Source organism: Trachypithecus francoisi, unplaced genomic scaffold (assembly GCF_009764315.1).
Source record: "Trachypithecus francoisi isolate TF-2019V2 unplaced genomic scaffold, Tfra_2.0 Lachesis_group4, whole genome shotgun sequence".
Classification (NCBI taxonomy): Eukaryota; Metazoa; Chordata; class Mammalia; order Primates; family Cercopithecidae; genus Trachypithecus; species Trachypithecus francoisi.
The window spans coordinates 19,581,771-19,601,197 of record NW_022681469.1 but is presented as its reverse complement, the minus strand read 5'-3'; the positions used below and the strand labels follow the sequence as shown (position 1 = coordinate 19,601,197).

At 39.0% G+C, this 19,427-nt stretch overlaps 1 protein-coding gene across 7 annotated transcripts in view; it reads left to right on the top strand.

Annotated features, from left to right (window-relative positions):
* The window catches only part of UBN2 (ubinuclein 2), a 105,400-nt gene that overhangs the window by 69,718 nt on the left and 16,255 nt on the right, over nucleotides 1-19,427 (top strand). For 4 of the 7 annotated variants that reach the window (XM_033194973.1, XM_033194974.1, XM_033194976.1 and 1 more), the window contains one exon: nucleotides 3,242-13,697. The exons of 1 other annotated variant lie outside the window; for it this stretch is intronic. In XM_033194973.1, coding sequence (XP_033050864.1) covers nucleotides 3,242-3,291 — 50 coding nt within the window. In that variant the 3' untranslated portion in view covers nucleotides 3,292-13,697. Of the gene's footprint in view, nucleotides 1-3,241; nucleotides 13,698-19,427 lie in introns of those variants that run through there. 2 more of the 7 variants (XR_004433329.1, XR_004433328.1) reach the window with 2 other exon arrangements.

Below are 19,427 nucleotides of genomic sequence, written 5' to 3'. Positions count from 1 at the left end.
AAGAAAAATTAATATGATCCAAGCTGTATGCATTATGTCCTTGTAGGCAGCCAGATCGCTCTGAAATCTGATATTAGGCAGTCAGATTAGGCAGTGTGCCAAATACACTGGGCTCCAGCTTCTCGTTTTCCCCAGCAGTTGACCTCCATAGGCGCTGATATTATTCTGAAGCCCATTTTCAGGATCTTTTGAGCAGAAATAACTGCTCAGCTGCCCTCTTAACTTTGGAAGTTGACTAGGCCTCACTTTTTTTTTTTTTTTTTGGCCACTGAATCAAAATAAAAATGATCTTTGAACCAGTTTACATTAACCACAGTACAGAGATGGGAACTGAGGAGCAATCTTGAGGCAACAGATTGCCATTAATCCTCCGAAAGAACTAAGTGGTGAGCTATCCCAGTCTTATTCTTGAGAATGAGCATAAAACCACAGTTATGTAAAATGGGTAACAGAGAGTCGTGGCACAAATGTCAGCAATCCCAATCTTCCTGAACTCTGACTAGTTTAAATATCTAAAGAGAATTGCCCTGTGACTAAAGCAGTTCCTCCCTGGGTGTAGACAACTGCTTGGTATAATGAATCCAGCTGAGGGTAGTGTACTCATGAGCAGATTGGCATGAATGTGGCCACCTGCAAGGAATTAAACAGGCAGGATTCTCATGGCTCAGAAAGACCCTAGTGTTCGCTCTTTCATGAACTATCTCGTTTATCAATGCAGCACTGCTATTCCAGAGGGAGAAAGGAAATACGATTATCAGTATTTTCCAAATAACTAAAGTTAAAAAGTTTAAAATTTTTCAACCAGGCATGGTAGCTCATGCCTGTAATCCCAGCATTTTGGGAAGCCAAGGCAGGCAGGTGGCTTGAGTCCAGGAGTTCGAGACCAGCCTGGTCAACATGGTGAAATGCTATCTCTACACAAAATTTTCTGGGCATGGTAGTGTGCCTCTGTAGTCCCAGCTACCCGGGAGGCTGAGGTGGGAGGATCACCTGTAGCTGGGAGGTCGAGGCTACAGTGAGCCCTGATTATGCCACTGCACTCCAGTCTGGGTGACAGAGTGAGAGTCTGTCTCCAAAAAAAAAAAAGAATTTAAAATTTTTCCCCTAAGAAACATTTTAAAGTATAAGTCACTGAACTTGAGGATCAGACTTGGATTTTTGAATTACAGAACTACCAGTTTGAATAGGTTTAACTTGTTTGAACATCACTTTCTCTTGCTTGTAAACTGGAGACAACAAATGTTTTTAATGACTTCATATGAGAATTTAATAAAAAATAATTGATTTAAAGCTTCTAGCATGGCACCTGGTGCATAGTAAGAGCTCAATTAATGTTAATTAATTTTATCTAGTGTAAAAGCTCAGTAAAATTTTTCTGTAAAGGGCCAAATAGTAAATATCTTAGTCTTTGCAGTCCATATGGTCTCTGTCGCCACTACTCAACTGACCATTGTAGTGAAAAACAACCATAAGGAGTATTTAAACAAATAAGTATGACTGTAAATAAAACTTTACATACAAAAGCAAGCAGGGAACCAGATTTGGCCTATGGGCTGTAGTTTGCCAAACCCTGCTCAGATTTGTTCCTTTTCACCTGTGTATTTCTGCCATTCATGCCTCTTCCCTCAGAATAAAAGGTTTCCTTTCCCTGTCCTTTGCTGTCAGACCTGGGTTGTCTTTGAGGCCTCATTTTTCTTGCTAAGGCCATGACCTGTTGGAGACTTTCTCCATATTCTGTTGGCTCTCCAGGTCATGGGGCCCTACCCTTGCCCTGGTATCCCCCTTTCCTCTCCTCCTGGCCAGTTTTTGTAGGTAATTTAGTTGAGGATTAAATGCAATAATCAACATTTTTTCTGCAAGCATTTAAACAGCAGTGTGTAAAAATAGAAATTATTTTGAGCTGGCACACACCAGTAGTCCCACTACTTAGAAGGCTAAGGCAGGAGGGTCGCTTGAGCCCAGGAATTTGAGGCTGTGGTGTGCTATGATCACATCTGTGCATAGCCACTGCACTCCAGCCTGGAAAAACATAGCAAGACTCTCTCTTTAAAAAAGAAACAGCCGGGCGTGGTGGCTCACGCCTGTAATCCCAGCACTTTGGGAGGTCGAGGTGAGTGGATCATGAGGTCAGGAGTTTGAGACCAGCCTGACTAACATGGTGAAACCCCATCTCTACTAAAAGTACAAAAATTAGCCGGGCGTTGTGGTGCGCACCTGTAATCCCATCTACTTGGGAGGCTGAGATAGAAGAATTGCTTGAATCTGGGAGGCAGAGGTTGCAGTGAGCCCAGATCGCGCCATTGTACTCCAGCCTGAGCAACAGACTAAGACTCCGTCTCAAAAAAAAGAAAAGAAAGAAGGCCGGGCACGGTGGCTCAAGCCTGTAATCCCAGCACTTTGGGAGGCCGAGACAGGCGGATCACGAGGTCAGGAGATCGAGACCATCCTGGCTAACACGGTGAAACCCCGTCTCTACTAAAAAATACAAAAAACTAGCCGGGCGAGGTGGCGGGCGCCTGTAGTCCCAGCTACTCGGGAGGCTGAGGCAGGAGAATGGCGTGCACCCGGGAGGCGGAGCTTTCAGTGAGCTGAGATCCGGCCACTGCACTCCAGCCTGGGCGACAGAGTGGACTCCGTCTCAAAAAAAAAAAAAAAAAAAAGAAAGAAAAGAAAGAGCATTGTCCCATTAGCAGACTTTCCTGTCACTTAAAGCTAGGTTAGAATGAGCACACAGACTCAGCTGAATGTTTTTCACTACAGATTAAAAGTTTGCTACGTTTGTTTACACAGTCAGGAATTATGAAATGCTGTGTCCTGGCTTGAAATTTTATTTCACTTACAAAAAAAAAAAATGAAGTTGACCTGTCTTCTAAAGGAATTGAAAGATGTAGTGGGTCCCTCTGAGGTAGGAATTGTGTCTTCTGGTTCCTTTATAACCCTCTTACAGCATTTGACACAATTGGCGGGGACGTAAATAATAAAAACTTATTGAAATGGTATTTATAGAACATTGAAAACCACAGTCATTTGAGAGAAGAGGATCATTTTTCTTGAGTTTTTATCTCCATGATGTTTTATCAACCTCTATAATGCTATATGGCATGCAAGATATTAAAAGTTACATCTTTTCCGAGATGTCATCCACAAAAGATAAAAGTTAATTGTTCTTTTTGCTTTGTTTTTCTTACCTGGTTTTTTTAAACATATGGACCCATACCAATTTAATATCTCTTTTTCTCAGATGGAGGCCAAAGTAAAGGGGACTCTAAATTACCACGGAAATCTCAGTGACTGCCCAGCAAGCAAAGGAGACGAAATGTTTAGTTGACTGATGGAATCTACCTGATGGGAAAGTACAATGTGGTCATAGGGCTGCTGTTTCTGTCGATGTTTACATTCTCTCGTCCCAAGCACTGTGGTGAGGAGGAAAAAGAAAAGAAAACATTACTTGAGCAAAGCCAGGTGCAGGAGGAAGAAATGCTTTTGTGCAAAGTTAGTGAGCTTTGGTCTCTTCTAAAGAATGACAAAGTTACCGTATTAATAGACTTGAAAGAGACTCAGTTGTCAAACCCACAGAAATACAAATTTGATTTTTCCCGGGGGAGGAAGAAGGAAGTCAAGAGAATTTGGGCAAACTCCATCCATCCTGGGGGTTGGATCTGAACACTTAATAGACATAATTGCTAATAAAAGGCATTAAAAACTGGAATTAGGCCAGTTTGTCAGGAATAACGATCATGTCTATTTGAGTGGACTGTGGAGCAAATTTGCCACAAAAAATAATAACAATAGTGATTCTATCTCCGACATACAGTAGCTGAAGAAATACCATACCCTCAAAAATCCTGAACAAACTTGAATCCTCTCCAGTGTGTAGCAACTCCCCTAAATCAGTGGACTAAAGATCCTTCAGGAAAGTTATTTTAGCACAGTGATATATATTATTAAATCATCTAGATTTTTAAAAATCAGGAAGTTGAGCCTGTTGCTCTTAAGAGATGAAACCTAGATGTCCCCTTTTTGTAAAAGGGTCAATTTCATCTTCCATTCAGAAGCAGGTACTTAACTCTTTTCTTCAGGTGATTTGTGCATCTAGTATTGACTGGTTAATTCTTATTTCCATTCTTGATGTTAAAATGTGACTGTGTTCACATTTTTCTCTTGAGAAATGGGGATCTTTACAGGGTTATTGCTTTGCTGCTATCAGCCCTTGCAGCAACATAAACTCTTAAGTTTCCCCAATTCATCTAACTTCACAACTTCTCCTTCTGTTCTTTTAGCTAGTGGTCCTTCAGGTGATTATTAGCTATTGGTATAAACAGGTAGAAGTGTACACTATGTTTCTTCATTGGTCATTCAAATGGCATGAATATAGTTTTCGAATTTTTAAGATGGTATTTTAAAGGGAGGAATCACATTAGGATCACAATCACAATGTATTTTTACTCCTTGTATCCAGTGTAGTGAAATTGTTTGGAGCATTTGAGATCCTAAAGCTTTACTAATATTTACTCAGTGTATTGATATGTGAGTAAATCTGCAGCAAATAAGACTCCTTAGTTATTATAGCTTCCTTATGCAAATAGCATATTCAACAAAGGATGTTAAGGGAAAAATTTATGGTTCTCCTTGGATGCATTTGATTTGATGTTTTTTTGTGTTTTTTTTTTTGCTGTATTATTCTAGTTTTTTAAGCTTCTCTATATTTTCAAACTGTGTCAGAGAATGGTGTAAACTCTAAATGGTATAAGCTTGATCCATTTATAATGACACACTAACCTAAAAAAACAATAGACTGGTAGTGGCAACATTTCTTGCGTATGTGTTTATTACACACTACCCTATGCCGTTAGATTACTCAATTAAGAGTATTAACCAGGCCCTTTTTTCTTTTATACGCAAAAGTCCCAGATATCCTACAGGACTATGAATAAATAACCACAGATCTGTTTAGATCTGTATGCCTATATTTTGACTTCAAAGTCACATTGGCTTGCTTCCTAGCAAAAAAGTTAATAAATAACTGAAAACTTTACTTCCAAGAACTTGTTACAGTAAAGGGAAAGGATTATTTCAAAGGAATCACTGATATAATTTCTTGACTCTAAGAATTTAGTTTATCAATAAAACAAATATGGATATAGTATGAACCCCAGTAGATATTTTGGAAGGATACTGGAAGGATGTCGCAGAGGTTTGACTTGAATTCAATACGTTTGATGAAGATTTGCTTGGTTTCAGTTAGGGAAGCTTGCCCAATTTTTTTATTTTTTTAAATGTAGTGGACTTCTTGCTTTTATGAAAATTGAATAAAAAGGTCTTTGCTTAATACTAGGGGAAGTGATGAGATTTTCCTTTGGGAAGGTAACCTTTGTTTTACTTCTCATACCACAAGAGAAGTCGAACTGCATATTAATCTCTCTTCCGGAATACTTGTATATATGTGTGTGTGTATATATACATACACACATATTCATATAAATGACTAGTTTGAGTCAAAAAATCATTTGACTTTCTTAAAACCATCAATTCTGAATCATGCCATGTGAAGATCCCTGGTGACTCTCATCATTATTTTCTAATGAACAGGATAATCAGTTCTTTTCCCTGTAACATTTTATACTAACCAATAAAAATATCTGAAGGCCCTTGGCTCCAAGAATATAATATGGAGATTCTTCTGTGTTCTCTTTAGTCTTGATTCCTTGAGGACTGCTGTCAGATCCCTACTTTAAACCCCCATCTGCATTGACAACTTACATTCATTTCAGTCAGGACCCCTCTTTTATGTTGTATGAATCAGTCAAACATCCTTGTATTTCTGTATAGATAAAGTATGATCAGAGAGTTTCTACATGTAAATACTAATCTATTTCTTTTCTAGATCATAACATTGAAAAAGGTGCCCATACTTTATGGTCACCTGTCTTTACCGTTTTTATTACTAAAAACAAACATATAAATTGGTTATTTTTTAGCACAGAGACTTGTGACTCATACTGTATTTTTGCACTTAAAAATCAAATTATGTTATTTTTTAAAACGGTGAGTCATTGGAAAGGATATCTATAGAGCAACGTGTATTTCTGAAGAGCATTAGCAACATCCAAATGCAAAAATAATTAGCACACATGATTATATCCCACTCCTCGGGATTCTTGATTCAGGAAGATTAAGCTGTTTGTTTTCAACTGTTTTATATTTTAAATTGCCTTCACTGATATATAAGCTGTTACTGTACATACAAGTTAATCCTCAGTATTCACAAGCAATAACAGTCAGCAGAGTTGTCCTCGGAGATAGCTGTGCTGAGCCTCAGTTGGAGACTGGGAGCAAAGTGTCAAGCTCATTCAGAGCATCCAGAATAAATGCAAGCAATAATTTCCACTATAAGTCAATTATAATTCTTATATGCTTTTGAGGTTGGAGGGTAAATGAAATCATGATTTTAAAACAGCCTGAAGGAAAAGGTTTTGGGAAAGGAAATGAGGCTAATCTGTAGTCATAAAATTCTGATAACTTTGCGGGAATTAGAAGATGGTGATAGTGCATTCTTTCGTGCCCACCACCCCTCTGATGGATGTTGTTAGCCCAAATTACATTTTTCATATCATGGACATTGAATAGGGTTTATTGAATCACGAAGGTAAGGGGAAGAACCGGGCACATATGTGTTGGAATACTGTGGGTTTGACACCTGGTTGAAAACAACTTATTGGACATGATTTTTAACCCAGGATATTTTTTTCCCAAAGCAGATCTAAATTGTTTACTACCCAGGGTTGGAAAGGGCAGGCACCTCTTATCTAGTCTTTTCTCCTCTGGTTGCCCTCTCCCACACCCCTTTCCACCTATACTTGGTTCAAGACATTTTCTGAAACAAAAATTCTACTGTTATTCAAACTGCCATTGGTTATGAGAACTCTGTGTCCTTTGGGATCATCTCTTAGAACTCCAGTGATCTATCATATTTGCTGCTACATTTGTAAAATGAACTTTGCCTGTATTGGTTGACTTTAATCTAATTTACAGTTCTTTATTTCTAGGATGTTTTGTCCTCTAATTTGACTCATGTATAGAATTAGGATACTTATTTTAGGAGTGTACCATAAAAGCACACTGGTCCCTATGTTGTTTTTATTATTTAGGTTTGGAATTTCTGTTTGCTTTTTTTTTTTTTTTTTTTAAAGTTGGAAATAGAAGAATGAGAAAAATCTATAATCAGGCCAAACTTGAGAACTGTCCTGTGCTTCAGCACTGTAATTCTGCTGACCTAATGTTCTCAAAAGAGGCACTTTTACTTTCTGTTGTGCATGTATGATTGTTGTTTTTTGCTTTTGGGGGGACTTTTGTGTTTGTAATAACGAAGCAGAAGAAAAATGCAGTAGTAGATAAATGACTGATCACAAACATGTTATGCAATTTTATTTTATAAAATTTTAAGGGGAAAAGTTTAACTCTTTGTAAATCATTTCTTAGCTCTGGTAAAATGCTTATATTACTCCTCTAAAACATGCTCAATTCAGGCCTTTGTCTTTGTTAAGTGCCTTTTTTCTTTCTTTTTTCCCCTCTTTTGAAACCGTTGTCAGATTATCTTAAAGTACAGACTGATAAGTCAGGGGATTGAGGAGGAAGAATCTCACACTTGCCAACGTCATGTCATGCTGTAACCCTCTTCCTTTTCTTTCTATGTATATGGATATATATGTAAGATACATACATTACATATATATAAAACTAGGAGCTGCTGTACCATTGCATCCTTTCCAAATACTCCCCTTTCAATGTTTGCAAAACTTCTGCCTTGTTTATTCCATTGTTTTTAGTTGATTCAAGTGGGTGGATTAGAAAAGTATCTTTTCGGCCTGGCGAGGTGGCTCACACCTGTAATCTCAGCTCTTTAGGGGGCCGAGGCGGGCGGATCACGATGTCAGGAGATCGTGACCATCCTGGCTAATATGGTGAAACCCCGTCTTTACTAAAAATACAAAAAATTAGCTGGGCGTGGTGGCGGGCACCTGTAGTCCCAGCTACTCGGGAAGCTGAGGCAGGAGAATGACATGAACCCGGGAGGCGGAAGTTGCAGTGAACTGAGATCGTGCCACTGCACTCCAGCCTGGGCGACAGAGCAAGACTCCGTCTCAAATAAAAAAAAAAAAAAAAAAAAAGAAAAGTATCTTTTCACAAGAGTCCATCTTTGCCCTTTGAATATCTGCTTGTAGAAGTTAACAATAATAACACACACACACGTCAGTTACTACAAGTAAAATAAACTTAGTGAATCACGGACTATTCTTAGATATAACCCACTTTTCTTTGCTCTTTAATCTTGGCATAAGTAATACAGGAGAAAGCATTGGAATAACAAGAGTACCTTGCAAGTCACATTGGTAGGGTGCGCTAGATTAAATATGTGAGAAGGCTAGCGTTAGAACCATGGTATGGTATCTAAATAAGTTTAGAAGGAAGTCAGCAACTTGCAATGTTAAAAATGTATCATTTTCTTCTGGAAAATGAGTTTTGAAGAAATCATATAGCTGCATATCTATCTGTTAAAAGGTTAAACTCAGAAGTAGAAAGACTTCAGATGCTGAGGAAAACATTCATATAATCTATAGCATTCTTGAGAGATTTTCCATTTGCTTTTTATTTGCTAGATAATTACATTTGGCTTAATCTGATTTTATTGTTATTTAGATTTCTCCCTTGAGCAAAATAACATAATTTTCAGTATCTGAGATTCATCGATTTCTTGTTGAAAACAAATAGACATGTTAAGGGAGACCAAGTTGAACCATCCCTCAAACCCAGTACTAATATACCTAGTAAGTGCCCCCTTTTCAATACATTCTAATTGGAAAGAAGAGACTAGTGGCTTAAAAGGAAAAAGCAGAAGCTCCTGGTAGTGTTACCTGATAGCAAAACTTGACAGGCAGTTGGAATTCACAAGTGTTATTCTTGAATGACTATGTCTAGGGGGAATATCGTTTAACCTTCGTGCCTCAGATTACCCATTAGACAATTGGGTATAATCATATTCACCTACCTCCCAGGGATATCAGAGACTTTACTATTTCAAAAATATTTTGAGTTTTTGTAAAATGTCCTATATAATTAAAAATAGTATTATCATCTTCCTGCAGAGGCTAAAAAATGTTTTCCTTATAATAAGTATAAAAAGCACCCTATGATTTTTAAATTAAAAAATCACTGGAATTTTAATTTAGATACGTATTTGTTATTTAAACATTATCTTTGCAGTGGGATAAAATGTTTAGTTTCAGGTTAACAAGGGAGAGAGATAACACTAAGTTTAAGTAGTGTTTTTTTTTTTTTTTTTTTTTAGCCTTTTACGGTGTTATTGTGATTTTTGTCAAGGTTATGGAGCTAAAGTTAGATAAAGTTATGATGCTTGGTTGTTGGAGTTGATAAATGATCCTGGAAGTTTTAACTGCCTCACTTTCCCATCCTCTCAGTCTAATTTCCTTTTATTGCTTGTTTGGGGACGGATAGCTAAGCTTTTTAACTTTCTAAGAATGAGTAGGATGTCTCCTCATTCTTGCAAATCAGAGATTGTGTACTAATTCCATTAACTGTAGGTGTATCCAGCTCTGCACTGAAGAGGTGAACACTACACACAGCCAGCTGGGTACTCTTGTAGCCATTGCACCTTTGTAATTCATGCTTCTTCAACCCGTGAAAGAGGTGGAGCCATCAGCTGCTCAGGTTGTAAGAAAATGGGAGACGGAAGGCAGGATTCACTTTCTAACTGGGTCGGGGTGGGGAAGGTCAGGGTAGAAGGAAACATGTTTCTCCCAGCTCCCAGGAAGAGATGAAGATCATTTTATCCCACCTTCCATGCCTGCATATTAAGTAGTACTACTACATAGAATTTTCCCATTATCATTGAAAATAGTAACAACAGGAAAAAAAATGGATGCTGCAGTTTTAGTTGGGGCTAAATGCTGAGCAATGATTGTTGGAGTGTGTGTGTAAATTTAAATTGTAGCACATATTCAGGGTCAGGAAAGGAGAATGTGGGGGATGAGGAACCAATTATATCAGGTTCAAGTGAGTCAGTAGAAAGCACCAGGTCCAAGCAGACAAAGCATCTGGTTAATTTCCAGAATTGGCTAAGGTCCATTGAATCTCTAATGATGGGGTGGGGGGGGGGTGTGTGTGTGTATGTGTGTGTGTGTGACTTTTTGGGTTTTTGTTGCTTTTTCCAGATAAGGCCTTAGTTAGTAGCCTCTAAATATCAACTATGCAGACAAACATACTCCTTTTTTTTTTTCCCACATTTCCCTGTCTTTTCCATTCTCAGATAACAAATGTTAAGACCCAAAGAAATAAGGCATAAGGGTTTTTGTTGAATGTGTGTTTGTTCCTCTAGGGAAAATTAACAGAAGCATAAAATAGAGATACTTTGTGTGTTCATCTATCCTAAAATGTGAACTCTGCATTCAAAAACTATCTACAGATCCTTTCACTGGTGCAAAGCTGTAGTTAGTATCGTGGAATGTCTTTGGGTTGTTAATGATAAAATCATCCCAGTGTTCAATTCTGAGAGTTTTAGATTATATGACACAATGTTCAGGTTTATAGAGCTGAATGGGTGGTCAAACTCTAATTAAAAATAGCTTTGAATATTAATGTTGAATTCTTCTTTCTTGGTTTCCTTTGGTCTTCATTCTTTATTCAGAGCTCTTAATCATATTGCTACTCTAGAATATGAGTTGTATATTAGGAGTCTGGGGAGGAAAGGTTGAATTGTCTTTTACATCCTCTTCTCACTCACTCTGGCAACCTATCCTGTGTGCCCATAGAACTGAAAAGTAAAACCCTGTGCAGGCCTGCTTTAGAAGACTGTTTACATCCCAGCAGAGGACTCGGGCAGGGACTCTCTTAGGATTTTCATCAGACTGCCTTTGAATAATGTGATATTAAATTTTATTTTTCTCATAGACTCTCAAAGTACCACTTGCTTGAAAGTAGCTACTTGTGATCTTTAATTTCCTCATATTGTAATAGTTCTACTTCTCTGTCTTTCCTGTGTGTCTCCATTTCATAGTGGGTTAGTACTTAAACTTCCGACACTTTTCCAAACTGTTAAGTCAGGAATGCTTTTCAGAATCGCAGTAGTAGTATTAGGGTCTCTGTATCTGGGACTTACAGTCATCAGTGGTCATCACTGGGACTAGAGGGGTTTTTTTTTTTCCTCTTCTCCTTTGTATTAAAAAATAGGTTTTGCTACTGTATAATGTGGCATTTCATGACTTCCTCTTGTTACTTTTTCAAGGTTATTCTAAAGAGATGGAGATCTTTATTAGGAGCTGTTTCTCATAACAGTCTGCCTTGCTTATTTTCATACTCCCCCTGAAATAAGCCTACTTTTGCAAACAGGCCATATGAATCAAATTTTATGTTTGTTCCTCACAAAATTTTCTATACATTATTTGTTCCCACTTTGCTAATAATAATAGAATGATTTTATTGTAAATCTGTGTTTTAAATATTTTATAATAGAACACTAATGAAAACCTAATAAATACAAGCAAGATGACTATTACCCAAGATAACATGGAAATACTTCTGTTTTTGAAGTTAACAACACCATCTGCCCTCAAAGCACATTTAGGTGTATCAACCAAGACCAGCCAGTTGACATGTGTTTCTGTGTGACAGCCTGCCCATCAGTTGTCAGCTCTTAGCTATCTTGTGTTCGCTGTGCTTGCAGCCATAAGCTTTCCTGCTTTTCTGCTTATCCCTGCTGTTTGTAGGGTTAGTGTGCTCTCTGTCAGAAAATTGGGTTTTCTTTACTGTACCTGCAAAATTACCAAGGGTTACCCCAATAGTGTGTAAAGGAATTAAAAAGAACGTATTCTCAGTTGACAGAAGTATTACTGTTTTACATAGTTAATTGGAAAGTTGGCCAACTTTGGTCACCTATTTTTGAGTCTTGGCTATGCCTTTGTAATTAATTACATATACCTTCTGAGACCTTCAGATAATCAATGGGCCCTTCCCCATTAGAGGTAGGTTCCCAACCTACAAATAATTTCCTGTGATCCATGGCAAGCCTCCAGAGAAAAGATTCAAGCTTTGCACTGCCCTTTTGTTGGTTGTCACTGAAAACTTACTTTATTTTAGAAAGTATCAAAAATACCAAATTGATCTTTCAGAGAGTATGTAAATCTGGGGCTTGCCCTTACATTTCATTTGTTAAACACCCTCAAACTTAAGAAAATAAATCTCCAGCTGGTGACAGTTTTGTGCCCCCCATAATATATTAATCCAAATCTACCAAGGTAACTAAGTGATGGGTGTTTTCTCTCTTTTCTTACAAGCAAGAAAGTTTATTTGCAGTTGTAAAAATGATTACAGAACTCCAGGCCTATTTGCTGTAACTGATTGGAAATAATGATTCTGATTTTTAGTCTAGGTGAGCACATACTTCTAACCCTTATGGTGTGAATTTTGATAAGGGAAAGACTTGTTTGGTAGCCCAAGGAAAAACAGGATGTGTTTATACAGTGAATGTTCACTCTGCAGAGGAACTTCCCTCCAGTTACATCTTCCTCAAACATTAGCCACCTCCACATCTGACATAGGTGCCAACATGTTTCAAAACCAATCTCGAAGGAGCCTAAAGAGTTGATGGTCCTCTAGGTGAAAGGCACGAATAACTGTATTGCATTTGCTTCTATGGAGGTGTGTTTTTGCTAACTTGAAGGGATATACTGTATTTCAAATAAGTGTGTGACTTAATATTTTGGGATTTTTTTTTCCTCCTTTAAAAACTGGACCTGAACACAAGCTTTGAGTTGATATTTGTAATAATCTCAGGACCTGAAAGATTGTAGCATTTAGTGTGTCTTAAAAATTATGTACTGTACCAGCCATGGATTTTTGTAAATATACCTGTCTCCCTTTTTTGTATTTTAGTAAAAAAATAATAATAATAAATTTAAATAAAAGGGGGTGGTGATGACATGTGAATGGGTGTGGGTATGTGTGTGTGTGTGTTTGTATAAGGCTCTTTTGAGATGAACTGGTGCTTGTTTAATTTCCAGCTCAAATCGGAGCAGGAATATGGACAAACTGCTGCTACTGAACCCTGCACTGAGCCGAGGTATTTCCATTTGGTTAATTAAACGCTAGCTACCAGGAAATGACGCAGAAGTCACGTTCTTCTTCCCACTGCCATCTTGCCTTTGCATTCTCAGTTCTACGTGCCCTTTGAACTTTAATGGTAAAACATTTCAAACTTTGGGTGGTTTGCTTGTCTCTAGTTTTTAGAAAGCTCTTATCACTCCTTCCTAAGAAAAAAGAAGGACAGGTAAATTTTTTTAACCAAAATCACGCATTTCATAAAACCCTGATGAATTTTGGATAGGTGAGAGGGCATAAACATTCCTAAATATGGACCAGTGAATTTAGTAAATTACTCCCATGAATATACTCCTTCAGTGCAGGGATTTTTGTGGGTTTTGTTTTGTTTTTGATTTTTTTGCAACAGCCTTGCTCCTATTCCAGGTGTAGCTAGCAACCCCCTGTTTCTGAAGCAAGAGCCTTATTTGATCCAGTGTAGCTGTTTCCTGTCTACCTTTGTGACAGGGCCTTCTAATGAGTGCTTTTTCTTTTTGTATATGTTACGTGTTTGTTGTTGTATTAAATAAAGAGGAATGTACATACTACCCTCGTGTCTGTTGTGTTATTGAGTTACCTTGGGTTCTAACAAAACACTCTCAGCTCTGGGGGAGTATCTCCTGCCCATATCACACTGTGCTAGGCTTACAGGGCACAAGAAGTAAGGGACACAGTCTCCTGCCTCCCAGTATACTCACAATTTGCAGTCACATGATAAGTTAAAGGATAATGGTTCAAAATTTGTCACAAAGGCGTGGTCTGTTGCCACCTGACATCTGAGTTCACAGTGGGGAAGAAATGGGACTGGAGTAATCTGGGAAGACTCAGTGCGACAGATGGCATTTGAGGTGGGCCTCCAAGAATTGGTGGAATTTGGCCAAATCAGGAAGGTAGATCATCTGCTGGGAGGGGCATGTTTGGACAAGCACAGGAAGGCAGAGTGTGGGAGTCCTTGATTGTGACTCACTCTGGGTTTTTTGGGTAATAGGGTATGTGTATATTTGATGATGCTACTGTGGTTAGGACTTGAAATGTAGATGGGGGAATCATACAAAAATAATCAACCTTAGAAATTCAGGTAAGAGGCTGGGCGCAGTGGCTCACGCCTGTAATCCCAGCACTTTCGGAGGCAGAGGCGGGCGGATCATGAGGTCAGGAGATTGAGACCATCCTGGCCAACATGATGCAACCCCGTCTCTACTGAAAATACAAAAATTAGCTGGGCGTGGTGGCACATGCCTGTAATCCCCACTACTTGGGAGGCTGAGGCAGGAGAATCGCTTGAACCAGGGAGTCAGAGGTTGCAGTGAGCCGAGATCGCGCCACTGCGCTCCAACCTGGTGACAAAGTAAGACTCCGTCTCAACACAAAAAAAGAAGAAATTCAGGTAAGGGGTGGGAGAAGGATGAAGAGAGAGAGAGCAACTTGCCAGAGAAAGTGGGTAATTCATTATTTTTAAGTGTATGTGTGATCTGCATAGAAAATATCAAAAAGGTTATTGCTGAAATGGGGTTGTAGGAAAAAATACCAAAAAGGACATACACCCCAAAATATAGAGTGATGGTGTGAGTGCTTTTTATTTTTTCCTTTTAAGTGTATTTTCAGTGTGTTGTCATGAAGATGAAAAGAACTAAGAAATTCAAAAGGCATAGACCTCATACATTAGGGGATGAGGGGGACTGTAAGTGCCTTTATCATTTAAGAACAGTTTTGCAAAAGTGTGTTCTTGTCAGCAGTACTCCTCAAGATGATTTTTGACAAAACTAGAAAATCCTGTGGTTATGTAATTGAACTGTACTTAACCATGTTTTCACCATCTTGTAAACATATAAAGGTGTCATTGTTAAACAAATTTTTTTAAAAAACACATTTCTACCACGAGTATTTGGCATGGGACACTTTTTTAATGTAATTCCAATTAACATTAATTTTTTTTTTTTTTTTTTTTGAGACGGAGTCTCGCTCTGTCGCCCGGGCTGGAGTGCAGTGGCTGGTTCTCAGCTCACTGCAAGCTCTGCCTCCCGGGTTTATGCCATTCTCCTGCCTCAGCCTCCGAGTAGCTGGGACTACAGGTGCCCGCCACCTCGCCCGGCTAGTTTTTTTTGTATTTTTTAGTAGAGACGGGGTTTCACCGTGTTAGCCAGGATGGTCTCGATCTCCTGACCTCGTGATCCGCCTGTCTCGGCCTCCCAAAGTGCTGGGATTACAGGCTTGAGCCACTGCACCCGGCCTAACATTAAATTTTAAAAGGTGGCCAAGGCGGGTGGATCACCTGAGGTTGGGAGTTCGAGATCAGCCTGACCAACATGGAGAAACCCCGTCTTCTACTAAAAATACAAAATTAGCCAGGCATGGTGGCGTACGCTTGTAATCCCAGCTATTCAGGAGGCTGAGACACAAGAATCGCTTGAACCCAGGAGGCAGAGGTTGCAGTAAGCCAAGATTGCGCCACTGCCCTCCATCCTGGGTGATTGTAAGTATAAATACATGTGTGTGTACATAATGCATTAGAAAATACACAAAAGAACATACACCCCAAAATGTAGAGTGGTGGTATCAGTACTTTTTCTTATTTTTCCTTTTACTTAAATATATTTTCTATGAACATGGATAACGTGAGTATTGTTTTGTGTAACAAATAGGTGACTTTTTGGTTGAAAAGAGGGAGAAAGAAATGGGAAGGGGCCTCTCCCTGCCTCATCACTGGAAGAAGGGGAAAGGAAGGAATATATTTCTTCCACTCAGACCTTAGTAGATCCTAACACTGGATTTGGCTTGGAGGGAAAATACAATAAACTGCTTGATTGAAAATAAAGATGTGTTGGCCAGGCGCAGTGGCTCACGCCTGTAATCCTAGCACTTTGGGAGGCAGAGGCGAGCGGATCACTTGAGGTCAGGAGATCGAGACCAGCCTGGCCAACATGGTGAAACCCTATCTCTACTAAAAATACAAAAATTAGCTGGGTGTGGTGGCAGGCACCTGTAGTCCCAGCTACTCGGGAGGCTGAGGCAAGAGAATCACTTGAACCCAGGAAGTAGAGCTTGCAGTGAGCCGAGATCGCGCCACTGCACTCCAACCTGGGCGACAGAGCAAGACTCCGTCTCAAAAAAAAATAAATAAAGATGTGTTTTGCTTTGGGAGACTGAGGTGGGAGAATCACTTGAGCCCAGGAGGTTAAGGTTGCAGTGATCTATCCTGGGCAACAGAGCAAGACCCTGTGTCTTTAAAAAAAAAAAAAAAAGTTTGTATTTGGTAGGGAAAAAAAGTACAAAGTCCATGGGGATATAATGCGTGCAAAGCAAATCTTCCTACCCACGGTCCCATCTTCCTTCCCCAGAGCAACCACCTATCAATTTCTCCAGTTAAAAGCATACATAGCTGGGCACAGTGGTTACGCCTGTAATCCCAGCATTTTGGGAGGCCAAGGGAGGCAGATCACTTGAGGTCAGGAGTTTGAAACTAACCTGGCCAACATGGTGAAACCCCATCTCTACCAAAAATACAAAAAAATCAGCCGGGCATGGTGACACATGTCTGCAATCCCAGATACTCAGGAGGCTGAGGCAGGAGAATCGCCTGTGCCTGGGAGGCGGAGGTTGTGGTGAGCCAAGATCATGCTACTGCACTCCAGCCTGGGCCACCGAGTGAGATTCCATCTCAAAAATGAATAAATACATATACTTAGCATCCATATACACTGTATCTAGCATTTTTAAGTTAATCTTGGAGGTTATTTCACAGTACATAGAGGTCTGTCTGGTTCTTTGAACAGCTTCATAGTATTCTATAGTTGTGATACCACTTATTGATGGGTGATTAGGTTACTATCAGAGGTAAACCACAATATCCTTTATATATTTGCCATCTGTATATAATGCAAATGGACAGTCAAAAGTTTGCTTTGCCATGGACAATAAATGATCTAACTAGATTTGAGTCTGTCTGAAATCTGTACCACTGCTTCCTATACATACAAAGCTTTGAGAAATACTTGAGAAAATCAGTCTTTTGTTTAAGATTTTTGATAATTGGAAACAGGCAGAAGAGATGCCTTTGAATTTAGTAAGGGTTCGGTTAATCGTGAGATCATACACTTTTCAAAGGGCAATGACAGTCTCTTCTCAGGCAGGCATACTCTGACATGTCATGAGTGTCCTTACTTCAGAAAACATCGGTCCTCCATATGTGCCTAGGCATAGTTTGGTTTTTCTCCTTCTGTTTATTTGCCTCTTCTGTGTCTCTGTGTTTGTCCCTTCTTCATTTCTCCATCATCTTTTCTAGTAGGGTGGCGTGGTGTGAAGAACAGGTTGACAGCAGACAGACGGGTTCACAGGACCCCATTGTGAAGCTGTGTCACTCTAGACAAGACGCTTTCCCTTTCAAGCGCATTTCCTCATCTGCACAGGGATGGGACCCGAGATGGGTGTGTTTTTCGGATTAGAGACAAGGTATGGAAAGCACCTAGCACAGTGCCTAGCACATAATAAGAGCTTATAAATGGTGGCTACTATTATTCTGTCTCTTGTCTTTTTACTTCTTAAATGTGTGCTTCCTCTTGGTCCCCTAATTTCCCAAAAGTATAGAAGTGAAGTTATAGTGTTGTTTAAAAATCTGGTGTATTTATTGCTTAAAGTACAGACATAGATAGATAGCAGTTAAAATTGTTTCATCACAGGTATCAGAAACCCCTGGCTGAAAAAGTCAAGGGAATCTTCTGGTTCATCTGAGTGGTCTTACAGATACATGGTTTAGTTGAAGAGCGTCATGGAGTGACTCCGTGTCACCAAGATCTAGCTCTGTCTGCTCTGCCATTCCAAGGACCTGGCTCCGCAGGGAGTCCATGATAGCCTCAGTCTGTCTGTCTGTAGTCAAATGCCTGCTTTAGTTTCAAACTATATGTGAGTATGTGCTGTGGATAATTTCTTTCTACTTTGTACTCAAATGCAAAGTAATGCATGAATCATATGCCTTGATTCATAGCACATTGTCATCATCAGTCAGCTCGAGAACTCATTCCCTCACTTCATTATCCATTAAGTTTCTCCTCTTCCTTAGTCCCCACTCTGCTCTGTCCCATAGTCTCCACTCTTACTTTTTTGATATGCGCCCCTTGTTTTGCAGGCATTCTTCAAAGTAAGTAGTATTGTGTTTATGTATACAATTTTAATTCATACCAATGGTACTGTGATAGCCATGTTTCCTGTTTTCTACTTAGATGCATGCATGTTGCTATGCGTCCATTCGGGGTGTTGCTTCTTACTGCTGCACAGATTCCCTAGTGTGCACGCACCACGTTATACACACCTGTTCCCCTCACAGTGGATAACTAGGTTATGTTCAATTCCTTATTACCAAAAACAAGGTGATAGTTAGTCTTCCCTTCTGTCAGTTGGGTGCTGATCTTTGCTCATTGTGCAATTGCATTTTGGTGTCTTACGGATATTAATCTCTTACCAGTTTTAGATGTGTCAGTTACTTTTGTCTGTTACCTGTCTTTTAACTTTGCCTGTGACATCCTTTATTGAACAGAAATCTTTACTTTTTAATTAATCTACTTTTTGTCTTATGTTTGTGTTTGGGACAGTTTACTCATGAAATATTTCCCTAGTCCTACACCACAAAGATATCCTCCAGAATTTTCTCCTATGAGCGTTATAGTTTTGCCTTCACATTTTCATTTACAATCCATCTGGCATCCACCTTTGTATATTGTGTAATGTAGGGATCTAACTTTATTCTTCTATGTTTAGTGAAGCAGTTTTCCCAATGCCACCTAACAGATCAATACTTCTCCCATTCATTTGTGGTACCATTTTTATCATATACCCAGTTCTCGTATATGGAAAGATCTATTTTTGAGCTTTGTTCTGTTCCATTGCTTTTTTTATTTCCACACCAGTATCTTACTGTTTTCTATTACCATAGACTTAACAATATGACTTAATATCTAGTAAAGAGAGTCCCATCTTTGTTATTCTATGTTGGCCCAGCTAATTATGGATTTTTATTCTTCCATATAAATTTTAGAATAAACTTTTCCACTTCCATTTAAAATCCAGTTGAAATATTGATTAGGATTGAATTTGCATTGAATTCGCCTTCTTTGAGCCCTGTAGAGTGGTTTAAGGAGAATAATAGAATCTTTAAGTTACAGATTCTTTTGTGTGTCTTCCAATAAAGCTTTTAAAACTTCTCTACGAAGGTCTTGTTTATATATTAATTTCTAGGTATTTTATAGCTGTTGCTTCCGTGAATTGTATCTTATTCTTTGTTTTCT